A 13173-nucleotide genomic window follows, 5' to 3' on the forward strand; every position below is an offset into this window, starting at 1 on the left:
AGTGTGTTGAAGAGAAGAGGGGAGTGGAGTGTGTTGAAGAGAAGAGGGGAGTGGAGTGTGTTGAAGAGAAGAGTGGAGGGGAGTGGAGTGTGTTGAAGAGAAGAGTGGAGGGGAGTGGAGTGTGTTGAAGAGAAGAGTGGAGTGTGTTGAAGAGAAGAGTGGAGTGTGTTGAAGAGAAGAGGGGAGTGGAGTGTGTTGAAGAGGGGAGTGGAGTGTGTTGAAGAGGGGAGTTGAGTGTGTTGAAGAGAAGAGTGGAGTGTGTTGAAGAGAAGAGTGGAGTGGAGGGGAGTGGAGTGTGTTGAAGAGGGGAGTGGAGTGTGTTGAAGAGGGGAGTGGAGTGTGTTGAAGAGGGGAGTGGAGTGTGTTGAAGAGGGGAGTGGAGTGTGTTGAAGAGGGGAGTGGAGTGTGTTGAAGAGGAGTGGAGTGTGTTGAAGAGGAGAGTGGAGTGTGTTGAAGAGGGGAGTGGAGTGTGTTGAAGAGGGGAGTGGAGTGTGTTGTTGAGAAGAGTGGAGTGTGTTGTTGAGAAGAGTGGAGTGTGTTGTTGAGAAGAGTGGAGTGTGTTGTTGAGAAGAGTGGAGTGTGTTGTTGAGAAGAGTGGAGTGTGTTGTTGAGAAGAGTGGAGTGTGTTGTTGAGAAGAGTGGAGTGTGTTGTTGAGAAGAGTGGAGTGTGTTGTTGAGAAGAGTGGAGTGTGTTGTTGAGAAGAGTGGAGTGTGTTGTTGAGAAGAGTGGAGTGTGTTGTTGAGAAGAGTGGAGTGTGTTGTTGAGAAGAGTGGAGTGTGTTGTTGAGAAGAGTGGAGTGTGTTGTTGAGAAGAGTGGAGTGTGTTGTTGAGAAGAGTGGAGTGTGTTGAAGAGAAGAGTGGAGTGTGTTGAAGGGAAGAGTGGAGTGTGTTGAAGGGAAGAGTGGAGTGTGTTGAAGGGAAGAGTGGAGTGTAGTGGAGTGTGTTGAAGAGTGGAAAAGAGGGGGGAGAAGTTTTTTTTTTTTTCTTTCTCCATTGTTTAGTTTCATTGTTTCATTGTTTTGTTTGTTTTCAAAAAGTTTCATTTTCATTGTTTAGTTTCATTTCAAAAAAAGCAATTTCATTGTTTAGTCATTCGTGCTTATTATTAGAGTAGAGTAATATTAGTAATATTATTACTATATTAGAGTGGAGTGGAGTGTGTTGAAGAGTGGAGTGCGTTAGTCATTTCAGCTGTGATGGAGGTGCTGGCTTGGAACATAAAGGAGGGATTACCGTGGGAGTTGTATGCAGATGATCTGGTGTTGATTGCAGAAAGTATGGATGGACTGAAGGAGAAGATGAACAAGTGGAAGGAATGTATGGAGACAAAAGGTCTGAAGGTGAATATCGGAAAAACGAAGGTGATTGCAAGTGGTAAAGCATGTGGTGAGGTGGAAAGAATTGGGAAGTGGCCGTGTGCTGTGTGCAGGAAGGGTGTCGGAGTGAACTCCATTCAATGTGCGCTGAGTGGGTTCATCAAAAATGTAGTGGTTTGAGAGGGTCATTAACCAGTGTGGCAGCTACATTCAAGTGAAAGGTGAGCACAGAGGGAGCTGCAGATGGAGGAAATGTTGAGTTGGATCTTGGAGACGGCGTGAAGCTGGAAGGTGTGAAAACATTTTGTTACTTAGGAGACATGCTGAATGGAGAAGGTGGATCCGACTCGGCAACGGTTGCTCGAGTGAGATGTGCATGGAAGAAGTTTCGGGAACTGAGTGGCGTGCTGACGAGGAGGGGAGTTTCGTTGAAGCTGAAGGGAAAGGTCGTTGAAGCTGCATGTGTGAGAAGTGTTATGATTTATGGGAGCGAGACATGGGTAATGAACGTGGAGCAGCAACGAAGGCTGGAAAGGGTGGAAATGCGAATGGTTCGGTGGATGTGCGGAGTATCGTTGAGAGAGAGAGGAAGACAAATGATGAATTGTGAAAGATGATGGGAATAGAGCCTGTGATTGATGCTGTGAAGAGGAACAGGTTGAGATGGTTTGGTCATGTGTTGAGGAAGGATGAAAGTGACTGGTTGAGAAGAGTGATGGAAATGAATGTAGAAGGAAGTAGAGGATGGGGAAGACCGAGAAAGACTTGTCTAAAGATGGTCGAAGAAGAAATTGCGGGCAAGGGGGTTAACAAGGGGAGATACAGAATATAGGGCAAAATGGAGAAGATTGTCATGGGGACCGCAAGGCTAACCCCCGCTCTTGCAGGGAAAATGGCCTTAAAATGCCTGTTGTTTGTTGTAGTCATTCGTGCTTAGTTCCTTGTTGTTTTTCTTTGCGGTTTACTCTTGTTTTTACAACTCCATGCCCTTTCTTTTTAATTGTGTGCTACGACTGCATATCCTCGGTAATGTGCTTAAACAGCGTTCCCCTTTCGATTCCAGATCAATCCATCATTCGATGAACGTGAAGGCGCCATTTATTGAACAGTCTGAGCGATACGTGGGGGAATTATTTTGTACAAGGAATAGGTTCACAAATTATTGGAGATGTTCAGTATAATTACAGATAACGTTTAAATGGATCTGAGTTTGAATCTGACATATTTGAGCTCTGCACAATAAATCGGACCTTAAACGTTGAATATAAATCATTATTTGGTGATTTAGTTTGGTCCTTGCCCGTATAAGTGGTTACATCAAGAGACCTTGAGAGGAATTGTGTTTTCTCTCGAGTTGTAGGTGTGGGAGGGTAATGTGTTCATGGAGGCTGGCGCTAATGATTATTTTCGGTTTAATTTGCATTATCTGCTCTCTTTCAGGTGTCCCTTAGTTATACGACAGTTGCACAGTGGGGTAACAGTGATCTGGACTTTCGCTCACCAGAGCCAATTGGAGAAGATGAGGAACAACCTGCAATGGATATGGACTTCAGTGTAGATGTGGACAGAAATGTCGAGAGCATTATTTGCTCTGACGAAGCCAGCTTGCCAGTTGAGCATGTACTCGGAGATGTGAACAACGGTGTCGTTGATCCTGTCGTAACAGAGGAGGCGCCAATCGAAAATGGGCAGCCGGTTGTGCCAATGACTGTGAGAACAACACAGAAGCAGGGACTTCCCACACTAACGGTTGCTCAGCAGGAGGCTCTGCAAAAGGCAAGTGGAAATTGAGGACCTGAAACCAGGCTTTGAATGCTGGAGATGATTAATATTTTAAGATGTATGTTAAGTAAATTGAGTAACAGCTGGGAGTTATGACCTTTTGGTTGGCATTGTTAATTTGAACTGATTGGGAGGTAGTTTCCTTGCAGTCAAATGTTTTTGTTGTTGAGGGACTTCACTTATTACCTTCTGTTTAAATTATGGACACTGTAAAGTTAATCCTGTTGATAATGACTACCCAAGGAAAAGGTCATCATGGCCTTTGTAGGCAGTATTCTCTCTATACAGGTTCAGGTGGCCATTTTGTTTTATTTAACAATAATATTTATGGTATCCATATCAATACATTTGTGTCCTTCATTAAAATTTTGTTCAAGTTGGTCTCGAGGCTTTTTACAGTCCTGTATTTGTATTATAGTACACTCGGTCCTCACTCGACGTCATAGTTGCATTCTCGAAAAATGAAACGTTAAGCGAATCATATTTGCACATGATAATCAATGCATAAATTGGAGTTGGGTTCCTTTGAACGTTTCTAATCAGGAAATAATCGCACTCGTGTCCGAATGTAGCGGTTCATTTTGGCATTTTTAGTATGATATCGGCAAAGCCTAAACATGAATGTTACCCTTTAGAATTGCTCTTTGGAATTATCCTTTAGAATTATCCTTTAGAATTGCTCTTTGGAATTACCCTTTAGAATTATCCTTTAGAATTACCCTTTAGAATTATCCTTTAGAATTATCCTTTAGAATTATCCTTTAGAATTATCCTTTAGAATTATCCTTTAGAATTATCCTTTAGAATTATCCTTTAGAATTATCCTTTAGAATTATCCTTTAGAATTATCCTTTAGAATTACCCTTTAGAATTGCTCTTTGGAATTACCCTTTAGAATTATCCTTTAGAATCGCCCTTTAGAATCGCCCTTTAGAATCACTCTTTAGAATCACCCTTTAGAATCACCCTTTAGAATCACCCTTTAGAATCACCCTTTAGAATCACCCTTTAGAATCACCCTTTAGAATCACCCTTTAGAATCACCCTTTAGAATCGCCCTTTAGAATCACCCTTTAGAATCACCCTTTAGAATCACCCTTTAGAATCACCCTTTAGAATCACCCTTTTGAATCACCCTTTAGAATCACCCTTTAGAATCACCCTTTTGAATCACTCTTTTGAATTACCCTTTAAAATCACCCTTGAGAATCACCCTTGAGAATCACCCTTTAGAATCACCCTTTAGAATCACCCTTTAGAATCACCCTTTAGAATCACCCTTTAGAATCACCCTTTAGAATCACCCTTTAGAATCACCCTTTAGAATCACCCTTTAGAATCACCCTTTAGAATCACCCTTTAGAATTGCTTTTTGGAATTACCCTTTAGAATCACCCTTTAGAATCACCCTTTAAAATCACCCATTGGAATCACCCTTTAGAATCACTCTTTTGAATTACCCTTTAAAATCACCCATTGGAATTACCCTATGGAATTCCCCTTTAGAATCACTCTTTAGAATCACCCTTTAGAATCACCCTTTAGAATCACCCTTCAAAATTACCCTTGAGAATCACCCTTTAGAATCACCCTTTAGAATCACCCTTTAGAATCACCCTTTAGAATCACCCTTTAGAATCACCCTTTGGAATCACCCTTTGGAATCACCCTTTGGAATCACCCTTTGGAATCACCCTTTGGAATCACCCTTTGGAATCACCCTTTGGAATCACCCTTTGGAATCACCCTTTGGAATCACCCTTTGGAATCACCCTTTGGAATCACCCTTTGGAATCACTCTTTTGAATTACCCTTTAAAATCACCCATTGGAATTACCCTTTAGAATCACTTTTGAATTACCCTTTAAAATCACCCATTGGAATTACCCTATGGAATTGCCCTTTAGAATCACCCTTTAGAATCACACTTTAGAATCACCCTTTAGAATCACCCTTTAGAATCACCCTTTAGAATCACTCTTTTGAATTACCCTTTAAAATCACCCATTGGAATCACCCTTTGGAATCACCCTTTAGAATTGCTCTTTGGAATTACCCTTTAGAATTATCCTTTAGAATTATCCTTTAGAATTATCCTTTAGAATTACCCTTTAGAATCACCCTTTAGAATCACCCTTTAGAATCACCCTTTAGAATCACCCTTTAGAATCACCCTTTAGAATCGCCCTTTAGAATCGCCCTTTAGAATCACCCTTTAGAATCGCCCTTTAGAATCGCCCTTTAGAATCGCCCTTTAGAATCGCCCTTTAGAATCGCCCTTTAGAATCACCCTTTAGAATCACCCTTTAGAATCACCCTTTAGAATCACCCTTTAGAATCACTTTTGAATTACCCTTTAAAATCACCCATTGGAATTACCCTATGGAATTACCCTATGGAATTGCCCTTTAGAATCACACTTTAGAATCACCCTTTAGAATCACCCTTTAGAATCACCCTTTAGAATCACCCTTTAGAATCACCCTTTAGAATCACCCTTTAGAATCACCCTTTAGAATCACCCTTTAGAATCACCCTTTAGAATCACCCTTTAGAATCACCCTTTAGAATCACCCTTTAGAATCACTCTTTTGAATTACCCTTTAAAATCACCCATTAGAATCACCCTTTAGAATCACCCTTTAGAATCACCCTTTAGAATCACCCTTTAGAATCACCCTTTAGAATCACTCTTTAGAATCACCCTTTAGAATCGCTTTTTGGAATTACCCTTTAGAATTACCCTTTAGAATCACCCTTTAGAATCACCCTTTAGAATCGCCCTTTAGAATCGCCCTTTAGAATCGCCCTTTAGAATCGCCCTTTAGAATCGCCCTTTAGAATCGCCCTTTAGAATCGCCCTTTAGAATCGCCCTTTAGAATCACCCTTTAGAATCACCCTTTAGAATCACCCTTTAGAATCACCCTTTAGAATCACCCTTTAGAATCACCCTTTAGAATCACCCTTTAGAATTGCTTTTTGGAATTACCCTTTAGAATCACCCTTTAGAATCACCCTTTAGAATCACCCTTTAGAATTGCTTTTTGGAATTACCCTTTAGAATCACCCTTTAGAATCACCCTTTAGAATCACCCTTTAGAATCACCCTTTAGAATCACCCTTTAGAATCACCCTTTAAAATCACCCATTGGAATTACCCTTTAGAATCACTCTTTTGAATTACCCTTTAAAATCACCCATTGGAATTACCCTATGGAATTCCCCTTTAGAATCACTCTTTAGAATCACCCTTTAGAATCACCCTTCAAAATTACCCTTTAGAATCACCCTTTAGAATCACCCTTTAGAATCACCCTTTAGAATCACCCTTTAGAATCACCCTTTAGAATCACCCTTTAGAATCACCCTTTAGAATCACCCTTTAGAATCACCCTTTAGAATCACCCTTTAGAATCACCCTTTAGAATCGCTTTTTGGAATTACCCTTTAGAATTACCCTTTAGAATCACCCTTTAGAATCACCCTTTAGAATCACCCTTTAGAATCGCTTTTTGTAATTACCCTTTAGAATTACCCTTTAGAATTACCCTTTAGAATTACCCTTTAGAATCACCCTTTAGAATCACCCTTTGGAATCACCCTTTGGAATCACCCTTTGGAATCACCCTTTAGAATCACCCTTTAGAATCACCCTTTAGAATCATCCTTTAGAATCATCCTTTGGAATCACCCTTTGGAATCACCCTTTAGAATCACTCTTTTGAATTACCCTTTAAAATCACCCATTGGAATTACCCTATGGAATTGCCCTTTGGAATCACCCTTTAGAATCACCCTTTAGAATCACACTTTAGAATCACCCTTTAGAATCACCCTTTAGAATCACCCTTTAGAATCACTCTTTTGAATCACCCTTTAAAATCACCCTTTGGAATCACCCTTTGGAATCACCCTTTGGAATCACCCTTTAGAATCATCCTTTAGAATCACCCTTTGGAATCACCCTTTAGAATCAGCCTTTAGAATTACCCTTTAGAATCACTCTTTTGAATTACCCTTTAAAATCACCCATTGGAATTACCCTTTAGAATCACTCTTTTGAATTACCCTTTAAAATCACCCATTGGAATTACCCTTTAAAATCACCCATTGGAATTACCCTATAGAATTACCCTTTAGAATTACCCTTTAGAATCACCCTTTAGAATCACCCTTTAGAATCGCCCTTTAGAATCGCCCTTTAGAATCGCCCTTTAGAATCGCCCTTTAGAATCACCCTTTAGAATCGCCCTTTAGAATCACCCTTTAGAATCACCCTTTAGAATTACCCTTTAGAATCACCCTTTAGAATCACCCTTTAGAATCACCCTTTAGAATCACCCTTTAGAATCACCCTTTAGAATCACCCTTTAGAATCACCCTTTAGAATCACCCTTTAGAATCACCCTTTAGAATCACCCTTTAGAATCACCCTTTAGAATCACCCTTTAGAATCACCCTTTAGAATCACCCTTTAGAATCACCCTTTAGAATCACCCTTTAGAATCACCCTTTAGAATCACCCTTTAGAATCACCCTTTAGAATCACCCTTTAGAATTGCTTTTTGGAATTACCCTTTAGAATCACCCTTTAGAATCACCCTTTAGAATCACCCTTTAAAATCACCCATTGGAATTACCCTTTAGAATCACTCTTTTGAATTACCCTTTAAAATCACCCATTGGAATTACCCTATGGAATTCCCCTTTAGAATCACTCTTTAGAATCACCCTTTAGAATCGCCCTTCAAAATTACCCTTTAGAATCACCCTTTAGAATCACCCTTTAGAATCACCCTTTAGAATCACCCTTTAGAATCACCCTTTAGAATCACCCTTTAGAATCACCCTTTAGAATCACCCTTTAGAATCGCTTTTTGGAATTACCCTTTAGAATCACCCTTTAGAATCACCCTTTAGAATCACCCTTTAGAATCACCCTTTAGAATCGCTTTTTGGAATTACCCTTTAGAATTACCCTTTAGAATCACCCTTTAGAATCACCCTTTAGAATCACCCTTTAGAATCACCCTTTAGAATCACCCTTTAGAATTGCTTTTTGGAATTACCCTTTAGAATCACCCTTTAGAATCACCCTTTAGAATCACCCTTTAAAATCACCCATTGGAATTACCCTTTAGAATCACTCTTTTGAATTACCCTTTAAAATCACCCATTGGAATTACCCTATGGAATTCCCCTTTAGAATCACTCTTTAGAATCACCCTTTAGAATCACCCTTCAAAATTACCCTTTAGAATCACCCTTTAGAATCACCCTTTAGAATCACCCTTTAGAATCACCCTTTAGAATCACCCTTTAGAATCACCCTTTGGAATCACCCTTTGGAATCACCCTTTGGAATCACCCTTTGGAATCACCCTTTAGAATCATCCTTTAGAATCATCCTTTGGAATCACCCTTTGGAATCACCCTTTAGAATCACTTTTGAATTACCCTTTAAAATCACCCATTGGAATTACCCTTTAGAATCACTCTTTTGAATTACCCTTTAAAATCACCCATTGGAATTACCCTATGGAATTGCCCTTTGGAATCACCCTTTAGAATCACACTTTAGAATCACCCTTTAGAATCACCCTTTAGAATCACACTTTAGAATCACCCTTTAGAATCACCCTTTAGAATCACTCTTTTGAATCACCCTTTAAAATCACCCATTGGAATCACCCTTTGGAATCACCCTTTGGAATCACCCTTTGGAATCACCCTTTAGAATCATCCTTTAGAATCACCCTTTGGAATCACCCTTTAGAATCACCCTTTAGAATTACCCTTTAGAATCACTCTTTTGAATTACCCTTTAAAATCACCCATTGGAATTACCCTTTAGAATCACTCTTTTGAATTACCCTTTAAAATCACCCATTGGAATTCCCCTTTAGAATCACCCTTTAGAATCACCCTTTAGAATCACCCTTTAGAATTACCCTTTAAAATCACCCATTGGAATCACCCTTTGGAATCACCCTTTAGAATCATCCTTTAGAATCACCCTTTAGAATCACCCTTTAGAATTACCCTTTAGAATCACTCTTTTGAATTACCCTTTAAAATCACCCATTGGAATTACCCTTTAGAATCACTCTTTTGAATTACCCTTTAAAATCACCCATTGGAATTACCCTATGGAATTACCCTTTAGAATCACTCTTTAGAATCACCCTTTAGAATCACCCTTTAGAATCACCCTTTAGAATCACCCTTTAGAATCACCCTTTAAAATCACCCATTGGAATTACCCTTTAGAATCACTCTTTTGAATTACCCTTTAAAATCACCCATTGGAATTACCCTATGGAATTACCCTTCAGAATCACCCTTTAGAATCACCCTTCAGAATCACCCTTTAGAATCACCCTTTAGAATCACCCTTTAGAATCACCCTTTAGAATCACCCTTTAGAATCACCCTTTGGAATCACCCTTTGGAATCACCCTTTAGAATCACCCTTTAGAATCACCCTTTGGAATCACCCTTTAGAATCACCCTTTAGAATCACCCTTTAGAATCACCCTTTGGAATCACCCTTTAGAATCACCCTTTAAAATTACCCTTTAGAATCACTCTTTTGAATTACCCTTTAAAATCACCCATTGGAATTACCCTTTAGAATCACTCTTTTGAATTACCCTTTAAAATCACCCATTGGAATTACCCTATGGAATTGCCCTTTAGAATCACCTTTTAGAATCACCCTTTAGAATCACCCTTTAGAATCACACTTTAGAATCACCCTTTAGAATCACCCTTTAGAATCACCCTTTAGAATCACCCTTTAGAATTACTCTTTTGAATTACCCTTTAAAATCACCCATTGGAATCACCCTTTGGAATCACCCTTTAGAATCATCCTTTAGAATCACCCTTTGGAATCACCCTTTAGAATCACCCTTTAGAATTACTCTTTAGAATCACACTTTAGAATCACCCTTTAGAATCACCCTTTAGAATTACTCTTTAGAATCACCCTTTAGAATCACCCTTTAGAATCACCCTTTAGAATCACCCTTTAGAATTACTCTTTTGAATTACCCTTTAAAATCACCCTTTGGAATCGCCCTTTAGAATCATCCTTTAGAATCACCCTTTGGAATCACCCTTTAGAATCACCCTTTAGAATTACCCTTTAGAATCACTCTTTTGAATTACCATTTAAAATCACCCATTGGAATTACCCTTTAGAATCACTCTTTTGAATTACCCTTTAAAATCACCCATTGGAATTACCCTTTAGAATCACTCTTTTGAATTACCCTTTAAAATCACCCATTGGAATTACCCTATGGAATTGCCCTTTAGAATCACTCTTTGGAATTACCCTTTATAATTAACCTTTAGAATTAACCTTTATAGATCCTGTTCCCTACTGTTGTTATACTTCCCTCGCTCTCTCCCCCTCTTTTCTTCCACTCCCGTTATTGCAAGTTCTTTGTGTTAGCTCTTATATGAGCCAAGACTAAGTGGACAAAAAGCCCATTTGGAATCGGCATTTAGAATTACCCTTTAGAACCACCTTTAATAACACTCTGGAATTCAACACAGATCGGTGGGTTAGAAAGGTTCTTCTTCATTTTTGATGGATGGAAGGAAGGAATAGCCAAATATTGAAGTGGCTGCACTGCTTAAAACATTAAACGTTTAAATGCTCTGCATGTAGTCATGTTTAGTACATTCTAAAATGAAATAGCATTAAAAAACGGCACTCGGCAGAGGGCATACCTCCGCGAAGCTGAACGGTTTACATTTTGTATCCCACTGATGGGCCCGGATCTGGATCATTCCATAAGTCGTCATGCAAGCTTTTTATCTTTCACTTGAATTGCCATCATAGTAAGAGGCACATGGCATTGGTTTTGATCTTTGTTCCTGATGACCAAGAGCCTTTCCATATTTCCCATGATGCTGTTTTTAGTACAGCTTATCTTGGTAGCTCTTAAAGGTGTCTCACCTTGCGCTCTTTCTTTTGATTTTTGTCAGCATTACTAAATTGTTTTTACCGTCTGAGGAGCTAGCCCATGTGCTCTCCCAATATCAACAGCTCGTTCTCTGGCATCAAATAGGTTTAAAACCTCAAATTTGCTTTACATACGTGTTGTTAGCCCACCCCCCACATAGTTGGAGACGGGGTTTTGCAACCACTTCTGTGTCTGTCTATCTTTGTCTGTGTGTCTGTCCAGGCCGTAACTTTATTTTCAAACCATTTGAGATTTTGTCATCGCATTTTCAAAACATATTTATTATAGAAGCTAAAGGACATGGAGAAGCTAAAGGAATAATTTGGTTTAAATATCAAATGGCATATAAAAACGTTAATTTTCATCCTTGAACCTGAAATTTTAAGAATTTGCAAATTGGGTCACTGAATTGGTTCGCCAATCAAAAGCGAGTAGATTGTTTTTTTGTTTTTTTATATCAAAAGGTCAAGGTCACAATCTATTTTCATTTTATTGACTTGAAATTTGAGCAGGGTTACTTTTGAGCAGGGTTACTTTGACCTTTTGACCAGAGAGCACTCTGTATTGGGTCGTAAAGCCATTGATTTTTTTTTTTTTTTGTGCTGTTTTCGACATTTTTAGCAAACGGAAGAAGAAGAAGGAAGTCCGAATGCAAAGTGGATGTACTTTGCATTTTCAGATGCTTTCTCGTTTTTGTTTTCTTAATACCAGACACTACTGTCACTTATTGAGCATTTTGACTTCTTTGAAGTATTGAATCACTTCAACAACATCAAAATGGCAGTATCCAACTGTTCAATGTCCACATACCATACACCTCTACGTTTACGCAACCCAATGTACAGACTTGGCATTTAATATGGAATATTTTTATTTCTTGACTTGTGTTTACTTTCTTAACTCAGTATATCGATCTCGTGAGTTTCTTTTACACTTTGGTGATTTATTTGTTAAAAGAACCATGTCACTGATTGTCTGTCGCAGCAAGAAGTGAACAACAGGATTATATCACAGGTGGTGTGGCAAAATGTACGGACAGGTGCATTTGATGATTGGCTTCACAGTTGGGTGTACAAGGGTTGTTGTGTTCTGTATTAGTGGAAAACAACTGCTGCACGTCTCCAAAAGTTATTGCCGCTTCCTCTGGAGATGGTCCGTCAACTCGACAATGCTGATTGTCACGGAGTGGTGGCTTTACGAAATTACAGCATGAAACGGCGTGCTATTGCTCGGCAGTATGGCATCACTCAAGGTCAGGTGTCAAAGATCCTGAAACGAAATGCTCAGAGGGGTGTCCCTACTCCAATACCGAGGCCAGGACGTCCCCGCAGAACCACAAGGAGGGATGATCGCCAGCTGCACTGGTTAGTCCGCAATGGCCGTACCAAGTCAGCTAATCGGCTTAGGGCTGAGTGGCAGCAACTGACAAATGTGCCTGTATCCAGAAGGCTAGTCAACCAACGACTGGTTCAAGCAGGCTATCGTGCCAGGCGTCCCCTGAAAAAGCCACGCCTGACCAGACAACACCGCCAGCGCCGATTGCAGTGGGCCAGAGAGCACCGTCAATGGCAGCCAGGACACTGGAATCATGTGATCTTCATTGACGAGTCTAGATTTCTGGTCTATCGTCAAGATGGCCGCGTCCAAGTGCGTAGGCAAGTGCATGAAGCCTACAACGAAGATTGTATAGTGCCAAAAGTCCAAGCTGGAGGTGGTGGGGTGACCGTTTGGGCTGCTTTTCATGCAGGGGGCAAAACTGACCTGGTTGTTCTGAATGGAAACCTGAACCAGTTCAAGTACAGGGCCTTTCTGGAAGAAACATTGCTTCCATTTGCTCGTGCAGCCTTTCGAGGAAACTTTGTCTTCCAAGATGACAATGCACGGCTTCATCGTGCTCACATGATCCAACACTTTCTTGCTGACCGTGGTGTAGAGCATATGGAGTGGCCTGCCATGTCCCCGGATATGAATCCGATAGAGAACTTGTGGGCAGAATTAACGCGTCAAATCGACCACTTGGACCAGCAGCCGACCTCTGTGCATGAATTGCAGCAGACTATTGTCACTGCATGGCAAGCGATTCCTGTCCAAACC

At 40.1% G+C, this 13173-nt stretch overlaps 1 protein-coding gene across 2 annotated transcripts in view; it reads left to right on the forward strand.

The window, feature by feature from the left end:
* The window catches only part of LOC137430025 (poly(U)-binding-splicing factor PUF60), a 93695-nt gene that overhangs the window by 1119 nt on the left and 79403 nt on the right, over positions 1 to 13173 (forward strand). For both annotated transcript variants that reach the window (XM_068120484.2, XM_068120486.2), the window contains exon 2: positions 2758 to 3093. In XM_068120484.2, the coding sequence (XP_067976585.1) occupies positions 2758 to 3093 (336 nt within the window). The remainder of the gene's footprint in view (positions 1 to 2757; positions 3094 to 13173) is intronic.

Source organism: Myxine glutinosa, chromosome 6, assembly GCF_964187855.1.
Source record: "Myxine glutinosa chromosome 6, kmMyxGlut1.1, whole genome shotgun sequence".
NCBI classification, from domain to species: Eukaryota; Metazoa; Chordata; class Myxini; order Myxiniformes; family Myxinidae; genus Myxine; species Myxine glutinosa.